This window comes from Grampus griseus, assembly GCF_964374135.1.
Source record: "Grampus griseus genome assembly, chromosome: 6".
NCBI lineage: Eukaryota > Metazoa > Chordata > Mammalia > Artiodactyla > Delphinidae > Grampus > Grampus griseus.
Window position 1 is genome coordinate 86434823 of NC_139000.1, and position 20346 is coordinate 86455168.

The 20346-nt window shown below is 33.7% G+C and overlaps 1 protein-coding gene across 2 annotated transcripts in view; it reads left to right on the forward strand.

The window, feature by feature from the left end:
• The window catches only part of ERCC6L2 (ERCC excision repair 6 like 2), a 139965-nt gene that overhangs the window by 37419 nt on the left and 82200 nt on the right, over window positions 1–20346 (forward strand). For both annotated transcript variants that reach the window (XM_082657395.1, XM_082657396.1), the window contains exons 4-7: window positions 6219–6412; window positions 13260–13421; window positions 13822–14029; window positions 19809–19949. In XM_082657395.1, the coding sequence (XP_082513521.1) occupies window positions 6219–6412; window positions 13260–13421; window positions 13822–14029; window positions 19809–19949 (705 nt within the window). The remainder of the gene's footprint in view (window positions 1–6218; window positions 6413–13259; window positions 13422–13821; window positions 14030–19808; window positions 19950–20346) is intronic.

The window sequence follows — 20346 nt, forward strand, 5'->3', positions numbered from 1 at the left end:
ATAAAGAATGTTTTTAATGAGATTACCAGTGACGTCCTACAGTATTCCCCAGAAGCAAATCCAAACAAAACTTATAATTTTGTGTGATGAAATTTACAAAAGATAAATTTGTCTTGATCCATTTAAAACCTCAGTGCATTTTTAAAAGATAATCTGTTGGGCTTCCCTGGTGGCACAGTGGTTGAGAATCTGCCTGCCAATGCATGGGACATGGGTTCGAGCCCTAGTCTGGGAAGATCCCACATGCCGCGGAGCAACTGGGCCCGTGAGCCACAATTACTGAGCCTGAGCGTCTGGAGCCTGTGCTCCGCAACAAGAGAGGCCGCGATAGTGAGAGGCCCATGCACCGTGATGAAGAGTGGCCCCTCCTTGCCACAACTAGAGAAAGCCCTCACACAGAAACGAAGACCCAACACAGCCATAAATAAATAAATTTAAAAGATAGTCTATTAAATAGCTAGAAGAGAAATAAATTTCTTTATATTTATTATGCTAATGCCAAAATTGCAATGGAATATTGAAAAATTAATGTTCGAACTACTTGAAAAAAGTCCTTTTAATGAATTTAAATGTTATCAATTAAGGAGTGATGGGTTTGAGGTATGTATGTGTGATACACGATGCATCTTATATATATTTTTAACCTTTTCAAGTGTGAATAAATCATCTAAGAATGTGTGAAATAGATGTTTTGTGCCAAGAATAAATTCCTAAAGGAAAAGATACAAACTATACATTTCAAATATTCTTGGAATGATTCTTTAGATTTAGGCTGTTAAGATTGGAATTCAGTCTTTATGAAAATGAATCAAAGTAAATTCTTTTAAAAATACTACTATCTTGTATGATAAAACTTTAAAGATTCTGTGTAAAATTCATAATCAGTATTAATGCAGAGAGGGAGGATTTTTCTAGCAGTCATAATGCCAGCATCAGACACAATTTCAATGGTGATTAAACAAAAAATTTTCCAGTATTTTATTTACTGTACACTATTTCTTTAGTTTATTATCTTGCAAATGATGCTCCTTGTTTGATTTTTTGCTACTGAGTTCTTCATATATTTTCAATATTAACCCCTTGTTATATACATGGTCTGCAAATATTTTCTCCCATTTAGTAGATTTCCTTTTCATTTTGTTGATGGTTTTCTTTGTTGTACAGAAGCTTTTTAGCTTGATGTAGTCCTGCTTTTTGGTTTTTGCTTTTGTTGCCTTGGCCTTTGGTGTCAAATCAAAAAAATCATTGTCAAGATGTAAAGGAGCTTACTGCATATGTTTTCTTCTAGGAGTTTTATGGTTTCAGGTCTTAATTTCAAGTCTTTAATCCATTTTGAGTTCATTTTTGTGTATGGTATAAGACAGTGACCCAGTTTCATTCTTTTGCATGTGGTTATCCAGTTTTTCCAGCACCATTTATTGATATCTTGACAATATTTATTCTTCCATGAGCATTGATTATCTTACTATTTATTTGTGACATTTAAAATTTTTTTCATCAGTGTCTCATAGTTTTTAGTATACAGGTTTTTTATTTCTTTGTTTAAATTTATTTCTAGTTATTTTATCCTTTTTGATACAGTTGTAAATGAGATTGTTTGCTTAATTTCTCTTTCTAATAGTTGTTAGTGTATAAAAATAAAACGAATTTTTGTATTGATTTTGTATCCTGTAACTTTACTCAATTTCTTTATTAATTCTAACAGTTTTCTGGTGGAATGTTTAGGGTTTTCCGTGTATTTCTGTGTCTTTGGCAAATAGTGACAGTTTTACTTCCTTTCAAATTTGGATTTTTTTCCCCCCTCTGGTTAGGATTTTCAGTACTATGGGAATAAAAGTGGTGAAAGTGTGCATCTTTGTCTTGTTCCTTGTCATACAGGAAAAGTTTTCAGCTCTCACTATTGAGTATGATGTTAACTGTGTGCTGGTCGTATATGGCCTTTATTATGTTGAGGTATGTTGTCTCTGTACCCAATTTGTTGAGTTTTTATCATAAATGGATGTTGAATTTCCTCAAATGCTTTTTCTGCTCTGTTGAGATGACCGTATGGTTTTTATTCTTCATTTTGTTAATGTGGTGTATCATGCAGTTGATTTGCATATGTTGAATCGTCCTTGCATCTATGGAATAAATCTCACTTGATCATAATTTATGATCATTTTTGATGTATTGTTGGATTCATCTTGCTAATATTTCATTGAGGATTTTTATATTTATGTTCATCAGGGATATAGCCTATAATTTTCCTTTCTTGTGGTATCCTTGTCTGGTTTTGGTATCGGGCCTCATAAAATAAGTTTGGAAGCATCCCCTGCTCTTCTGTTTTTTCAAAAAGTTTGAGAAGGATTGGTATTAATTCTTCTTTGAATGTTTGATAGATTTTACCAGTGAAGCTGTCTGGTCCTGAACTTTTGTTTATTTGGAGGTTTTTGGTTACTTATTCAATTTCCTTACTAGGAACTGTTCTGTTCAGATTTTCTATTTCTTCATGATTCAGTCTTGATACATTGTATGTTTCTAAGAATATATCCCTTTCTTCTAGTTTTCCAATTTGTTGGCATAAAATTGTTAGTAGTTGTCTCTTATGATCCTTTTTATATCTGTGGTATCAACTGTAAGTTCTCCTCTTTTATTTCTGATTTTATTTGAGCTCTCTATCTTTATTTCTGTTATGTCTAGCTAAAGGTTTGCCAATTTTGTGTGTGTTGTCAGAGAATCAGCTCTTAGTTTCATTAACCTTGTCTGTCATCTTTTTAGTCTCTATTTTGTTTATTTCCACTCTGATCTTTATTATTTTCCTCCTTCTACTAACTTTAGGCTTCATTTTCTAGTTTGTGTTTTTCTAGTTCCTTGAGGTGTAAGTTTGGTTGTGTATTTGAGAATTTTTTTGTTTCTTGAGGTAGTCATTTATCACTATGAACTTTCCTCATAGAACTGCTTTTGCTGCAGCAATAAATTTTGGTACATTATATTTCCATTTTCATTTGTCTTAAGGTATTTTTTGATTCCTCCTTTGATTTCTTCTTTGACTCATTGGTTGTTCAGTAGCATGTTGTTTACTATACACAAATTTGTGAATTTTCCAGTTTTTGTCTTGTAATTGATTTCTAGTTTTATACCACTGTCATCAGGAAAGATGCTTGATATGATTTCAACCTTCATAAATATATTGACTTTTTTTGTGGCTTAACATATGGTCTATCCTGGAGAATGTCACATGTGAACTTAAGAATACATTCTGCTGCTTTTGGAATCACTTGTATATAAGTTATAAGTCAATCTGGTCTAAGTTATTTAAGGTGCCACATATATTTTTAAATTTGACTTTCTTAATTCTTTGATATTCTTGTTAGTTAATTTACTGTTCATTTATTTGCTTTACTTATGTTTTCTGAAAATATAATTTTACTTGTCATTTCCATTCTCATGTTTTATTTACTTTTGTTTAATTAGAAGAGATGATATTTATTGTTTTGCTCTCCATTGATCTAAGTGATATTGGTCTATAATTTTCTACTTTGTTAAGACTGTTTATCAAGTTTTGGTATTCCTATTATGCTGCTTTTCTAAAAGGGATTTGCAGAGGCTCCTAGAGTGGATTCTCAACTTAAATTTCCATATATTAAATAGCCGTAATATATCAAAGGAAAAGTTATCAATTATGCACAATTAGGATGTAAATTAATTAGATTTGGCATTTTTGAAAGAATTAAGATTGTAGAGTTAATTACAGGGAATATGCTTTAGAGTTTTGCGTTAAATAGCAAAAATTCCAATTTTATGGTCTGTAAGTTCTCTCAATATAGGTACATTTTATTTTTCAGCTTGATATCACACTTCCTCCAATGTGAAATTTTTACTTTGGCTCTGGTGGTCTGTCATTGTCCTCTGCATAGACAGTGCTATTCCTACCTTGCCACTGACACATGCTTTTATTCATTATTTCATTTATCAACTGAACACCTTTGTTTTCTAAGCACAGCACAAAGTACCATAGTTACAGTGGCAAATAAGAATGTTATGCATCTCAAGGTCATAGGCTTTCTGATTTAAGGTGCTAACATGATATATCATTGTTGGTTAAGAGCTTTGGCATTACACAGACATGGGTTCAAATACTTACTTTTCCACTTTATAGCATTATGACCTTGGGCATATTATTTAACACATCTATACTTTAGTTTTCTCATCTCTAAAAAGGAAATAATAAATATTTTTACTTTATAGCATTTTTATGTGAAGTTCTTGGGTTAATGTCTGTTAAATGGCATAACTCAGTTTTCTTACCTCTTTTAGTATTAAAATGAGTTATTGATCCATTTGATTTACCTTTTACAACTTTGAAGACCAATAATGTCTATAAGGACTGTCTTAATTTTTAAACAACTTCTGGAATCTTAGGGCCGATTCTAGGAATCTTTAGGTTCATTGGCACCTTTTTTTTTTTTTATGTTTGGGATTTATTTATTTATTTATTTATTTTAGCACCTTTGTTGGAGTATAATTGCTTTACAATGGTGTGTTAGTTTCTGCTGTACAACAAAGTGTAGATTCGTTGACACCTTTGATGAATGACCCCTCGAGTGGAAAACTGCTCAAAGTGCTCAGATGGAGTTTGGATAACATTTTCATCTTATGATATTAAAAAGTAAAAAGGTTAGGGGGTTGGGCAGAGACAATAACTGGGCTTATTACTTGGAGCCCAAATTTTTTATTTGAAGGTAGTAGGAGAAAAATGGAATTCATAAGATAAATTCCGAGCCGGAAGATGAAACTATTTGAGATGAATCACGTATGACATAAAAGTACTTATATATGCTTGATGCTGGGGTAGAAGAAAGGAACTCTCACATTTAGTAGGTTAATCTTCTCTTCTTTTTCTTTTTCCTGTTTCTAAAACAAAGTCACAGATATGACATCTTACAACTGACAAATGGCCCAGCTGAAATATTTCATAGAAGAGAGTGTAGGATTTAGAGTAGTATTGTATTTTTTTTTTTGTTATTTTATTTTTTTGTTTGTATGTATGTGTAATTGGCTCATCTTTATCAAGTAGGACAAGTATAAAACTGCAGAAAAGAAACTTACTTAAAACCCTATTAAAGATAATAGCTTAGGAATAGTGGTAACAGTAGGAGATAAAAACATTAAAAATTAAAATGGCTGATGACAACAGGATTTGGGATTAGTACAGGAAATGTTGGTGAAACCCCAAAACATTTATTTCAAGATTAAACAGAAATATTGTTAATCTTAATGGGTTAGGGCAGAAGTCCCACTTACATGAGTTAAGAGAGAACAGGAGAGTAAGTAGGGACAGCAAGTATTGATAACTCCTGAGGATCATTTCTATAAAGAAAGTAAAGTAATGGGGGATAGCTAGAGAGAGATGTAGGTTTAAGAAGGAGCTTTTTTGTTTGTTAGGTTTGTTTTTTAATGCTGAGAAATATATATTAGAATGTGTTTGCTTGGGGTTGTATGCGGTCCATTGAAAAGCAGAATGTAATCATGTTGGGCAGATTGGGAACAGTTTCTTCATCATTGACTTCAGGTTGACAGGAAGTGATTGGAGCCACTATATAAGTTCAGGGTTTGTCTTTAGAAAAGAACATGGACAGTTCACCCATGGTAATAGATGGGAGAGCAGAATATATAGAAGTAATTATAGGTAGGTTATTGATCTAGTGATAAGAGAAGAGGTTTTCTTCTAATTGCTTCAATTTTCCAGTGAATTTTCCAGGTTATCAACTGATAGTATCTGAGAGAGGGGGAGAGGAAATGGACTAGGAAAGTGAAAAGGAAAGAGAGCTCTGGAAGACCATACATTTCAATAAAAAACCTGGCCTGCTTTGCATATTTCTATTACCCACATGGCCCTTGAAGTTATTACTGGGATCCTGATTATACTCTCTTTTTTTTTGTTTTGGAGAATTATTTTTTTCTTATCTCTCAACTCCTTTTGGGGGGAAAATAAAAAATAGCTGCTCCTTTGGACAAGGTTGGGTATCTATTTTTTTCCTAATAAGGTGCTAAGTAAACAACAGTACTTTTTGATGGACTTCTAAGTCCAGATATATTCAGTTTCTCAGTTGTATTTATACTTATTAACTACAGTGTCAAAAATCAAGGAATAGGACTATTGATATTCTGGATTTAACTTTGGGGTTCTTTTTCATTTAAAAAATTATATCATTAAATTTTTTTTCTTCTTTTTACAGATGTTCTTAATAGTTGCTCCTCTTTCTGTCCTCTACAACTGGAGGGATGAACTGGACACCTGGGGATATTTCAGAGTCACTATTTTACATGGTAACAAAAAAGACAGTGAACTGACTCGTGTGAAACAGAGGAAATGTGAAATTGCTCTAACAACATATGAAACACTGCGCTTATGTCTGGATGAACTTAACAGGTAATCGAAATAATGGGAATGATTGCATTAGTATTCTGTTTATGTCAATTGTATTTATCCCTTTATATTGTGATTTTTTTAAAGCTCTAAATATTCTTTAGCATGATTTAACTTTATTTCAGGATTATTGAAATAGACAGTTTATAATAATTAACTTATTTTCTAAGAAGAAAATCCTGAGTCAGATTTTATACAGTTCCTTATTTAATTTCCTCTATTACCTATCCAAACAATGCATGTTAATGCATAGGACTTGTCCTAAATCTCATGTGCAACCTTTTATGTGTATGATACCTCTGGACTAAAACAGTGATTTTCATGAATTATTTTAATTATGGGAGTCTGTTGTGAATATAGAGTGGCAAAAAGTGCATATACATATTGAGAACCACTATTCCAGGACTATAAGTACCCAAAAGAAATGAACTGTATCTTAAGATTTTAGTGGGGAATCTAGAGACAGGCAATTATAAAGTCATGTGAACGCTATAATATGAAACAGGGGATGTTATAGGAGCACATGAGGAGCCTGACTGCTGCAGAGTGAGGAGAGTAGTCAGGGAGCTTCCCAGAGAAGATGACCTATGAGCTGAGTGAGAATTGAAGGATAGGTAAGAATAGGAAAGAGCAGGAAAATAATCCAGGAAGAGGGAACAAACAACATTTGCAGAGAGGACTTCCCTAGTGATGCAGTGGTTAAGAATCTGCCTGCCAATGCAGGGGACATGGGTTCGATCCCCAGTCCAGGAAGATCCCACATACCGCGGAGCAGCTAAACCCATGCGCCACAACTACTGAGCCTGTGCTCTAGAGCCCGCAAGCCACAACTGCTGAGCCTACATGCCACAGCTACTGAAGTCAGTGTGCCTAGAGCCCGTGCTCCGCAACAAAGAAGCCACCGCAATGAGAAGCCCACACACCGCAACCAAGAGTAGCTCCCGCTTGCTGCAACTAGAGAAAGCCCACGTGCAGCAACAAAGACCCAACACAGCCAAAAATAAATAAATAAATTTATCCCTTATAAACAAAATTATAGAGGCCTTCAGGCAACAAAGATCACAGCACTTTTTAATAAATGAAAACAGTTCTGATGCTTTCTGCATGTAATGACTGTAGCCTAGAGTGTAAGAAGGAAGTGGCCAGATGACAACACCAGTGTGGTAAGCAAGGAACAGAAAGCCTCTTAGAGGATTTTGGTCTTTATCCTTAGAGCAGCAGAGTGTCCCTGAAGTGTTTTCAGGAGATTACTATTATGATAAAAATGATTATATTTACATTTTATAAGTAACGAAGCTGCTCTGTGCAGAGTAGAGCCGAACTGAATGGAGAAAGACCAGTTAGGAGGCTTGTTATGAGCTAAATTGTGTCCCCTCCAAATTCATGTGTTCAAGTCCCAACTCCAAGAACCTCAGAATGTAACTTAAGGTAATTAAATTAAAATGAAGCCATTATGGTGGGGCTTAATCTGGGAGTCCAATCTGACTGGTTGTCCTTAGAAGAAGAGAAGGAGATACGAGGAACTCATGTACACAGAGAGCAGCAATCTGTAAGGAGAGAGACCTCAGAAGAAACCAAACTTGCCAACACTTTGATCTTGGAATTTGAGCCTCCAGAACTGTTGTGTCTGGCATCTTTTGCTCATCATCATGTTTTTGAGATTCAGCTATGTTATTGAATGTATCAGTGATCATTCTTTTTTAATGCTGAATTGTATTGTATTTTATGAATATATCACATTTTGTTATCCATTCATTTGAGGATAGATATTTGGGTTTTCCAGTTTTTGGTTACTGTAAGTAAAAATTTAAGTAATATTTATGTATAAGCCTTCTTTTGACATATATTTTGATTTCTCTTCTGTAAATTCCTAGGAGTGGGATTTCTGGGTTATATGGTAAGTATAGGTTTAACTTTAGAAGAAACTGATAAGCCATTTTCCAGAGAGGTTGTACTATTCTACTCCAACTAGCAACCTATTAAATTTCGTTTGTTTCATATTCTCACCAGTATTTGGTATTGTCAGTTTTTTGTTTTTAGCATGTATAGTGGTATCCCATTGCAGTGTAATTTGCATTTTTCTGATCTGTGTACACTTGAAAAAAGTGTTTTTTCTACCGTGGTTGGATGTGATGTTCTATAAATATCAGTAAAGTCAGTTTGGTTAGGTGTTGTTCAAGTATTCTCTGTCTTTACTGATTTTCTTTCTAATTGGCTTACAATTTCTGAGAGAGGAATGTTGAAATTTTCAATTATAATTATGGATTTGTTTATTTCTCCTTTCAGTTCTGTCAATTTTCAGTTCATATATTTTGAAGCTCTGTAATTAGGTACACACACATTGGTGATTAGGATTTTTTCCTTATAAATTGATCCTTTTATCTTTAAAAATGTTCCTTTTCATATCTAATAATCTTGAAGTTTTATCTGGTATTAATATAGACAATACAGATTTCTTATGTTTACTGTATGTTTATCATTTTCCAACTTTTTGTTTTTATCTGTTCCTTATATTTAAGGTGAGTGTCTTGTGGTTAGCATATAGCTGGGTCTTGCATTTTTATCCTTTTTGATAATCCCTGCCTTTTATTTGGAGTGTTTAGTCCATTTATATTTAATGTAATTATTTTGTAAAGTTGGATTTAGAGCTACCATTTTTTGTAAGCTCTAGGATTTTATTTTACAAGCTCATAAGTTTGCCTGTTACTATTTCCTGGATGCTGTCAGAAGACAGGAACAATCTGAGGCATGAAGTTAAGTAACTTACCCAAGCCTACAACAACTAAGTCAGTCGTGGACATGAGATTTAAACCTTGACTTTGGGCTTTTATGCAATGTATTATGTAAGAGATATTCTATAGTTAGATAAATGTAATAAATTCATTTATCATAGCAACAGTCATTTTAATTTTTGTTTAACTGCTCCTTTAGACTGTGAGGTCTTTGATGTAGAATAATTTCTGTATTTCAGTGCTTATTACACTTCTAGCATATAATAGTGTCAAGTGGTTATTTTCTGTGATTGTTATAAATATTAAATAAGAATTCTAACATTTCTGTGCAAAATTAGAAAAATCAAATGTTACAGTTTTTGTTGTATTTAGTTTTCCTTTATTTGTTTGAATGGCTTTATTTTTAACAATATTCAATATAATTTATATTCAATCTGAGTAAATATTAAGTAATTTTTGTGAGAATGCTCCATATGATAGACCAGGATTAAACATTTATCATAGATAATCCATAGAGTAGATAAACACTCTATGAGTGAGCTGTATCTCTTTGTTATTACGGTTATGTTTTACTTCATTTTTATTTTTATCAAAGTTATATATGCATATTATTTAAAGAGCCAAATATGAACACAGTTCACTCCTGTCTGCCACCCCCATTAGCTGTTCTTCAGAGACAGTCACCTTCAACTCTTTAACTTATCTTCCTAGTTTTTACTTCCATATCTCAAAGAACATGTTTATGCTGCAACTTAAAAATTATCCTTCAAGTTTTTAACATCACTTGTTGATTTCCTCTTAAGGAAAAATGAAGATCTTGCTGTATTTTGCCCTTCTTTTGCTTACTTTACAGTGTCCTGGCTGGCTATTTTGTGGGATAACGAATAGTATATAGGAGCTCCAACAACTTCTTAAACAGACTGTTGAACATTTACCTAACTCCAATTTCCAGAAGCATCTGGTGCTACCATTTAAGAAAGAGCTCAATAATATGAATCAGATTGTTTCTTGGCTTTCTTTACTACTGGCGTGGGATACTCCTTCCTCTGTTTTTATAAGTTGTCTTGTTCATCTTCTTCCCTGCTTTTAAAATTTTGTGATTGTTTTCTCCTCTTTTCCTTTGTTCTTGATCTCTTATCCTTTTTCAACTTTATATTAAGAAAATGATCAAACCTTTAGAAAAACTGAAGTAATAGTACATGAACATCTATATACTCAACACCTGTAGTCACCAGTTGTGTGTGTGTGTGTGTGTGTGTGTATGTATGTTGGCAAGATATAAGGTAATGTGTGTGTGTTGACTATTAAGTCTGTTTAGTCTCTTCTAATCTAGAACATTCCCTCAACTTTATTTTTTTATTATAAGACATTTTGAGGGGACCAGGCCAGTTGTGTTTTAGGATGTCTCACATTAGATTTGTCTGATTGCTTTCTCAAGGAGTTATGTATTCCTCTAACATATGTAGTTTTGTAAGCTGATTTTGTTCTAAAGACTTAATTAGCTTCAGGTCAGACATTTTTTGACAAGAATACTTCATAAGTGATGCTGTGGACTTCATATTACATTATTTCAGGAGATATTAATGTCAAGTTGTTCTACTATTAATGTTGCAAAGTTTGTCCCATAGGCTAAGGAGGTGATCATCAGATCTCTCCATTGTAAAGATATGTTTCTCCCTTTACAATTAGAAGTACTCTGTGGGTTACGCTTTGCTACCATTTCAATATCCTGGTCCCTTAATCCTTTTACTTAGTGATATTAGCATACAGAAATTATTCTTGCCTGAATCAGTTATTTTATTGGGTTTTGCAAAATAGTATTTTCCTAAGTTTATCATTTCTTCTACACTTATTAACAGCATTCTCCTATAATTAGAAATAAACTATAATTTCAACCGGCAAAGCAAGGTGAGTGATGCTTGATTCTTTTGCTTTAATTTCCAATTTTCAGACTAACAAATTGGTACAATGGTCATTCGCAATGATAGCAAAGTTTCTCTCCCACTCCCCAACCCCTGTTTTTTGAGTATCACTATGGACTCATAGATTATTGAGGTACAATTGACATGCCATAGAATGTACCCATTTTAAGCATAGAATGGTTTTTAGTAAATTTATAAAGTTGTGCATTTATCACCACAATCCAGTTTAAGAACATTTCCATCACCTCAAAAAGTTTTTTGTTTTCAGTCAATCTCTGGTCCCATCTCGTTCCAGGCAACCACTAATCTACTTTCTGTCTCTAGATTTGCCTTTTCTGGAAATTTCATATAAATTTCATACAATATGTAGTCTTTTGTGTCTGGCTTCTTTCACTTAATATGTTTTTGGGGGTTCATCATGTATGATGTTTCAGTAGTTATTCCTTTTTATTGCTAAACAGTACTATTTTGTGTGTGTGTGTATATATATATATATATATATATATATATATATATATATATATATATATATATATCTCATTTTGTTTGTCCAGTGAATGGACGTTTGGATTGTTTCCACTTTTGGGCTATTACCAATAATGCTGCTCTGAACATTTACGTACAAGCCTTTGTGTGAATGTAAATTTTCATTTCTCTTGCATAGATACTTAGGAATGGAATTGCTGGGTGGTGTGAGGAAATTTAACTTTTTAAGAAACAGCCATACTGTTTTAGAAAAATAGCTGTACTTTCCCAAAAGCAGTGTATGAGGTTTACAGTTTCTCTTGCCAGTACTTAATATTGTCAGTCTTTTTTTGATTGACAGTCAAATAGGTTTTCGGTAGTATCTCTTGGGGTTTTTTTGCGTTTTTCTAATGATGACTTTTTTTTTTTTTTTTTTTTTTTTGCTGTACGCGGACCTCTCACTGTTGTGGCCTCTCCCGTTGCGGAGCACAGGCTCCGGACGCACAGGCTCAGTGGTCATGGCTCACAGGCCCAGCCGCTTTGCGGCATGTGGGATCTTCCCGGACCAGGGCATGAACCTGTGTCCCCTGCATCGGCAGGCGGACTCTCAACCACTGGGCCACCAGGGAAGTCCAATGATGACTTTTTTATGTGCTTATTTTCCCTTTGTATATCTTCTTTGGTGAAATGTCTATTAAAATCTTCTACCCATCTTTTTAATTGGATTGTCTTAACTTCAACTGTGTTGTAGTAGTTCTTTATATAATTCTGTATACAAGTTCTTTATCAGGTTATGATTTGCAAATATTTTCTCCCAGTCTGTAGTATGTCTTTTCATTTTCTTAATTGTGTGTTTGGAAGAGCAAAAGTTTTTAACTTTGATGAGGTCCAACTTATCAAAATTTTTTATTGACCATGCTTTTGGTGTCATATCTAAGAAATTCTTCCCTAACCCAGAGTCACAAGATTTCTTCCTACATTTTATAACTTTTATAGTTTTAGCTTTATATTTAGGTCTGTGATCTATTTTTAGTTAGTTTTTGTATATGGTGTGAGGTAAAGGTCTAAAGTAAATTTTTTCATACAACTCCTGGGTTTTTATTTATTCAATGTTTTATACTATCCTATAGTCATGCTTAAATTTTCTAATTAGTCTGGCTCCTGTGTCCTTTGGACATGCCCCCATTTGTCTTTGAATACATCTGTGCTTTCTCACTGTCCAGTATTTCCCCTGCTGCACACCTGAAATCAACTGTTTCACCATGGGAATCTGCTTCCTTTTAGTGGATTGACCACTATGGTTGTTCATTGCTACTGGGGTAACAATCAATTCTAAACCTTTTTAGCAGACAGAGCTATGTAGTACAACTTTTAAAAATCATGAGTTTATATTGATATTTTTTCATTCGTAATTAACATGGTATTTATTTCTCTGTTTTATTACTTTTAGAAGATTCCATTTTGTCATTTTAGTCATGTTTAAATGAGTTATTTCATTTCATTGTTACTAAACAAAATCTCTATTTCTTTTTATCTTCCTACACATTTAATTTTCATGGGTTGTCCAAAGCTGTGATCATTTAAATAAGGAGGTGAGAATTCCGTGGAATCAACAAAGAGTAGAGGAAAAAAACTGCAAAACTTCGGTAGAGAAAGCTGCACTCTAAAAATTATATAGACTAAGAAAGGGAAATTTTTTCAACCTTTCCTCCCTTTTTCCTCACTTTATAGTTTGGAATGGTCAGCTGTCATTGTAGATGAAGCTCATAGAATCAAGAATCCAAAGGCTAGAGTAACAGAAATTATGAAAGCTTTAAAATGTAATGTCCGAATTGGCCTCACTGGAACCATTCTTCAGAACAACATGAAAGAATTGTGGTGTGTTATGGACTGGTGAGTAAAAACACTTTTTATTTTTTGGAAAATTATTTAATACTTCCTTAACTTAATGTTACCGTGTTTCCTAATTATTTGTTTCTGAAAAAAAATTATCTGTTTACAGAAGTGTTTGATCCCAAACATAGTATTCAGAGTATAGTGTCCCATGAAAGCCTATCTTTATTATTCTTGGTCCCTGAAGTAAATATCTGAACTAATTTACCTGTTCCATCATCTTCTTATAGTTGTTCACTAAAATTGTCATAAAGACCATTCTGCTTTCTTGCCTTTTGTTATTGTTATCATTAATAAACAAGTGACTGAGTATATTTTTTAAAGGCAAAAAGAAGTTAGTGATTTCCTATTTAGATAGTTTAATAAAGCCTTAACATTTTTTCTTATTGCCTTTATAAAGGGCTGTGCCAGGACTTTTAGGTAGCATGATCCACTTCAAGAAACAGTTTTCTGACCAAGTAGAACATGGTCAGAGACACACAGCAACAAAAAGAGAACTAGCTACTGGCCGAAAGGCCATGCAAAGGCTTGCAAAAAAGATGTCTGGATGGTTTCTCAGGCGTACCAAGACTCTAATCAAGGATCAGTTGCCTAAGAAGGAAGACCGGGTGAGAACAGCTTTTGTGTATATTATGAATTTCTTGTCGTGTTTCATTTTTTCTAAAAATATTCCTTTTGAAGAGAAAACCTATCTCCTGTGGTATTTTATGAATATAGATTTTTGCCTTTTACTCAGTATGAAAAAAAGTTATATGCAGAATTTCATAAAATATTAATTGAGCCCAGTCATCTTCCTCACTAACTTTACTAACATTTTTTCTAACAGGTTTACTGTTAATATACATTAAACTCATTTCTCTTATTTTAGAACAAGAAGGTTTTGATATAATTCTTCCTCAATGAAGGAAGAAGAACTTCTTTCCGTAATGTGTTTTCTGTTCATATTTTGTCCTTCCTATACTGTGTACCATCTACAACCCAGTATACTCTTTGGTAATTTAATTCTAACTACAGGCCAAATTTGTTAAAAGCTTTTTTTATATAGGTACATTTCTTGTAGAATGCAATGTACAGTTACACAACTAACCTAATTTTAAGAAATTGTAGGAAAATTACAATTAAATTCTGTTAATTGTACAAGAAAATTTGAGGTGTTAACCTTAAGAAAATTTTTATAAAATATAGTGGTCTTTTATAGTTTTTAATCTTGTGGTTCTTCTAGCTCAGGCAATGGAATAAAGTTTCTAAAAATTACTGTGAATTAAATCTAATTAATATTGTCCTCAATAGGGGCAGTCCTATCAAATACCCTAATCTTAGGATATCCTGTTGATTATTATTTTTAAAAATAGATTTGAAAGGAAAATATGATCTTGATATGCAAGTTGGGGAAACTGATACAACATTTGACTTTTTGATCTAAAGCATATATTATCATTCAATTGGAATACTTCATGAACCCCACTTTTTTTTTTAACATATTGAAGTATAATTGCTTTACAGTGTTGTGTTAGTTTCTGCTGTATAACAAAGTGAATTAGCTATATACATACGTATATCCCCATATCCCCTCCATCTTGCATCTCCCTCCCACCCTCCTATCCCACCCCTCTAGGTGGTCCCAAAGCACCAAGCTGATCTCCCTGTGCTATGCAGCTGCTTCCCACTAGCTATATATTTTATATTTCGTAGTGTATATATGTCAATGTTACTCTCTCACTTCGTCCCAGCCTACCCTTCCCCCTCCCCGGGTCCTCAAGTCCTTCTTTACGTCTGTGTCTTTATTCCTGTCCTGCCCCTAGTATCATCAGAAACGTATTTTTTTTTGAGATTCCATATATATGTATTAGTATATGGTATTTGTTTTTGTTTTTCTGACTTCACACTGTATGACAGACTCTAGGTCCATCTACATCACTACAAATAACTCAATTTCATTTCTTTTTATGGCTGAGTAATATTCCATTGTATATATGTGCCACATCTTCTTTATCCATTCATCTGTCAATGGACATCTAGGTTGCTTCCATGTCCTGCCTATTATAAATAGTGCTGCAGTGAATATTGTGGTACATGACTCATTTTGAATTATGGTTTTCTCAGGGTATATGCCTGGTAGTGGGATTGCTGGGTCATACGGTAGTTCTATTTTTAGTTTTTTAAGGAACCTCCATACTGTTCTCCATAGTGGCTGTATCAATTTACATTCCCACCAACAGTGCAAGAGGGTTCCCTTTTCTCCACACCCTCTCCAGCATTTATTGTTTGTAGATTTTTTGATGATGGCCATTCTGACTGGTGTAAGGTGATACCTCGTTGTAGTTTTGATTTGCATTTCTCTAATGATTAGTAATGTTGAGCATCTTTTCATGTGTTTTTTGGCAATCTGTATATCTTCTTTGGAGAAATGTCTATTTAGGTCTTCTGCCCATTTTTGGATTGGGTTGTTTGTTTTTTTTGATATTGAGCTGCATGAACTGCTTGTGTATTTTGGAGATGAATCCTTTGTCAGTTGCTTTGTTTGCAAGTATTTTCTCCTATTCTGAGGGTTGTCTTTTCGTCTTTTTTACGGTTTCCTTTGCTGTGCAAAAGCTTTTAAGTTTCATTAGGTCCCATTTGTTTATTTTTTGAACCCCACTTTTTAAATGTTTTGTGTAATTTTAGTTATATATCTAGTAGGAACAATAAATTTTAAGTATATGAAGAAAGAGTTGTGCACAGAGTTTTAGAACTTGGTCTCTGAAATCAAATACCATAGGCTTCAATCCTGGCTCCCCTACTTACTAGTTTTATCACCTTGAGCAATTTGTTAAATCTCTCAAAACTTGATTTCTTTATCTTTTTTTTTTTTTTTACGGTACGCGGCCTCTCACTGCTGTGGCCTCTCCCGTTGCGGAGCACAGGCTCCGGATGCTCAGGCTCAACAGCCATGGCTCACGGGCCCAGCAGCTCCGCGGCATGTGGGATCTTCCCGGACCGGGGCACAAACCCGTGTCCTCTGCATTGGCAGGCAGACTCTCAACCACTGCGCCACCAGGGAAGCCTTGATTTCTTTATCTTTTAAATGGGAATGGTGACAATGGTGCTTGCCTCACATGGTTGCTCTGAAATATGTGATATGTAAGCAGTGTTCAGTGAATATTACTACATGTTTTAGTAACAACTCAACAGTAAAATACTTTGGAATATATTTAACCAAAGAGGTGAAAGACACATATGCTGAAAACTATGAGACATTGATAAAAGAAACTGAAGAAGACACAAATAAATTGAAAGATTCCATATTCATAGATTTGAAGAATTAATATTAAAATGTCCACACTACCCAAAGCAATCTACAGATTCAATACACTCCCTATCAGAATTCCAATGACATCTTTCACAGAAATAGAAAAAACAATCCTAAAATTTGTATGAAATCACAAAAGACCCCAAATTGCCAAATAAATCCTAAGAAAGAAGAACAAAGCTGGAGGCATCACATTTCCTGATTTTAAACTATATTACAAAGCTACAGTAATCAAAACAGTATGGTGCTGGCATAAAAACAGATACATAGACCAGTGGAATAGAATACAGAGCCCAGAAATAAACCCATGTGTAAACAGTCCACCAATATTTTAGAAGGGAGACAGTACTGAATGGAGAATAAAAGACAGTCTTTTTGATAAATGGTGCTGGGAAAATTGGGTATTCACATGCAAAAGAATGAAATTGGACTCCTGTCTTACACCACTCATAATAATTAACTCAAAATGGATTAAAGATTTAAATGTAAGACCTGAAACTATAAAATTCGTAGAAGAAAACATAGGGGAAAACCTCCTTGACATTGGTCTTGCAATGATTTTTTTAAATTAATTAATTAATTTTTGGCTGTGTTGGGTTTTCGTTGCTGTGCACAGGCTTTCATGGCTCGCAGGTTCTAGAGCACAGGCTCGGTAGTTGTGGCGCACGTGCTTAGTTGCTCCGTGGCATGTGGGATCTTCCCAGACCAGGGCTTGAACCTGTGTCCCCTGCATTGGCAGGTGGATTCTTAACCACTGTGCCACCAGGGAAGTCCTTGGTAATGATTTTTTGGATATGACATCAAAAGCACAGCAACAAAAACAAAAATTAACAAGTGAGGTTACATCAAACTAAAAAGCTTCTGTACAACAAAAGAAACAATCAACAGAAGGAAGAAGCAGCCTATTGAATGGGACAAAATATTTGCAAACCATATATTTGATAAGGGACTCATTTAGAATATATGAAATCTCATACAACTCAATAGCAAAAAACCAAACGATCCAATTAAAAAATGGGCAGAGGACCTAATAAACAGACTTTTTTCCAAAGAAGACACACAGATGGCCAACAGACCCATGAAAAGATGCTCTATATCACTAATCATCAGGGAAATGCAAATCAAAACCACAATTAGATATCAGTGCACACCTGTCAGAATGACTGTTATCAAAAAGGCAAGAGGAAAAAAAAAAAAAAAAAAGGCAAGAGGTAGCAAGTGTTGTGCTGATGTGAAGAAAAGGGAACCCCAGTGCACTGTTTGTGGGAATGTAAATTGGTATAACCACGATGGAAAATGGTATGGAGATTCATCAAAAAATTAAAAATAGAATTACCAGCAATCCCACTTCCAGGTATACAGTCGGTCCTCTGCATCTGCAGGTTCCACATCTGCAGATACAGAGGACCAAGACTACGCTATTTTATATAAGGGGTTTGAGCATACACAGATTTTGTTAAACATAGGGGAGGTGGGTCCTGGAACCGATCCCCCGCAGATACTGAGGGATGATCGTGTACCTGAAGGAAATGCAATTACTCTTGAAGAGATACCTGAACTCCTGTGTTTATTGCAGCATTATTCACAATAGCTAAGATGTGGAAACAACCTTACTGTCTGTTGACAGATGAATGAATAAAGAAAATATGTATGTATATAGAATGGAATATTATTCAGCCATAAAAAAAGAAGGAAATCTGTCATTTGTGACAACATGGAGGGCATTATGCTAACTGAAATAAATCAGAGAAAGACAAATACTGTATGATCTCACTTATATGTGGAGTTTAAAAAAAAAAAAAAAAGCTACACTTACAGAAACAGAGAGTAGAATGGTGTTTGCCAGAGGCTCAGGTTTAGGGGAAATGAGGAAATGCTGGTCAAAAGGTACAAAGTTCCAGTTATAAGATGAATAGTTCTGGGGATCTGATGTACAGCATAGTGACTGTAGTTAACAATACTGTGTATACTTGAAAGTTGATAAGAGAATAGATCTTCAATGTTCTCACCACACATACAAAAAGTAATTATGTGAAGTGATGAATGTGTTAACTAACCTTACTGCTGTGGTAATCATTTTGCAATAAATACACATATCAAATCATAGTGTTTTACACTGTAAACTTACACAATGTTGTATGTCAAATATATCTTAGTAAACCTGGAGGAAAATAATAACTCAGAATTTCCCTCTGTACCTTAATCGTTGACCCCATCTTCAATATTCTCATATGCACCATGCATCTTTTTTTTGCAGTAATATTCTATTGTAGTGATACACACATATAAATATTTTAAAATAGGTGGCTTTTCCCCTATTCACATTCCTCAAAGTCCTAATATGGATATATTTAGTTTTATGACCTTGGTTACATACAGCTATATGTAGAAGAATTTTACCAATTTCCAGTACTACCAGAAATATAAGGCAGACTGTATCCACTATAACTTTGTGGCATTGTTTTCTTATATTTTTTTCTTTTCTTGAATTTGGGCACAAGGTAGCAACTTCTACAAGTTTTGCTTTTATGTGTATTTACTTAATTCTTATCTTTACTAATCTTGGGAATTTATAGCAAGATATCAAATGCAAATGCTTTATCCTGTTTTCAGTAATAGGAAGTTTTTAATTTTTTTCTAAATTTTCAAGTAATTCAGTAAGTATTATCCATACCATTGTTCTAAAAATTTTCCCTTTTTCCTTTTCTAGTTTTTTTATTTGACCTAAACTTTAATCACTTATTTGCATGATGGGCTAATAATATAGACCCCTGAAAAGACCCACAATAATATGTTGAGAAATTTATAAGGAAATTACATACTTTTTTCATATTTTGATTTTTTAAATTAAAGAAAAACTATGAGATTTATTTGGAAAGTAAGTTATAATTTGTATACTTTAGGGTAGGGTTGTAGCATAGAATATGGGAGAATTAGGAGAAATTTTCTTATATTCTCCTATGTATAGTGATGTATCCAGAAAAAATATAAATTTATGAGCAGTTTTCACTATTACAGTCTATGAAACCTGATGTGCATTGTGATTATTATTGCTATGAAAAAGATACTAATAGTTACCTTGTATTTTATCTTGGCAGATGGTATATTGTTCTCTGACAGATTTTCAGAAAGCCGTCTATCAAACAGTATTAGAAACAGAAGATGTGTCTTTGATACTTCAATCTTCTAAGCCTTGTACCTGCAGCAGTGGCCGAAAAAGGAGAAATTGTTGTTATAAGGTAAGCATTTCCGTACGATATCCTTACTATCTTGCTTTTGATTACAGAGTACTGTATTCTAATAGTATCAAAGTAAGTAGCAGATAAAATAACTTTTCCTCACATGGTTCTTTAGTTTTAGTAGCTGTAATTTAAGAAAAGGGAATAATTTTGCAAAAGATTTTACAATATCAAATAGTAATCACAGCAAAATACAATATTCAGTATCTTTTCAAAAAACTAGTTTTTAAAAGTAGCTCCAATTTTATATCTTCCCTTTCAACTGTTACTGGGAAGTATCCTGCTTTAATCTTGAAATTTCATTTCATTTCCAGTAAATTTCTCATTATCAATGGATAATACTTCCTCTTTGATAGCAGGCTTAAAATATTCTGATCTGAGAGTGAATGTTAATTTA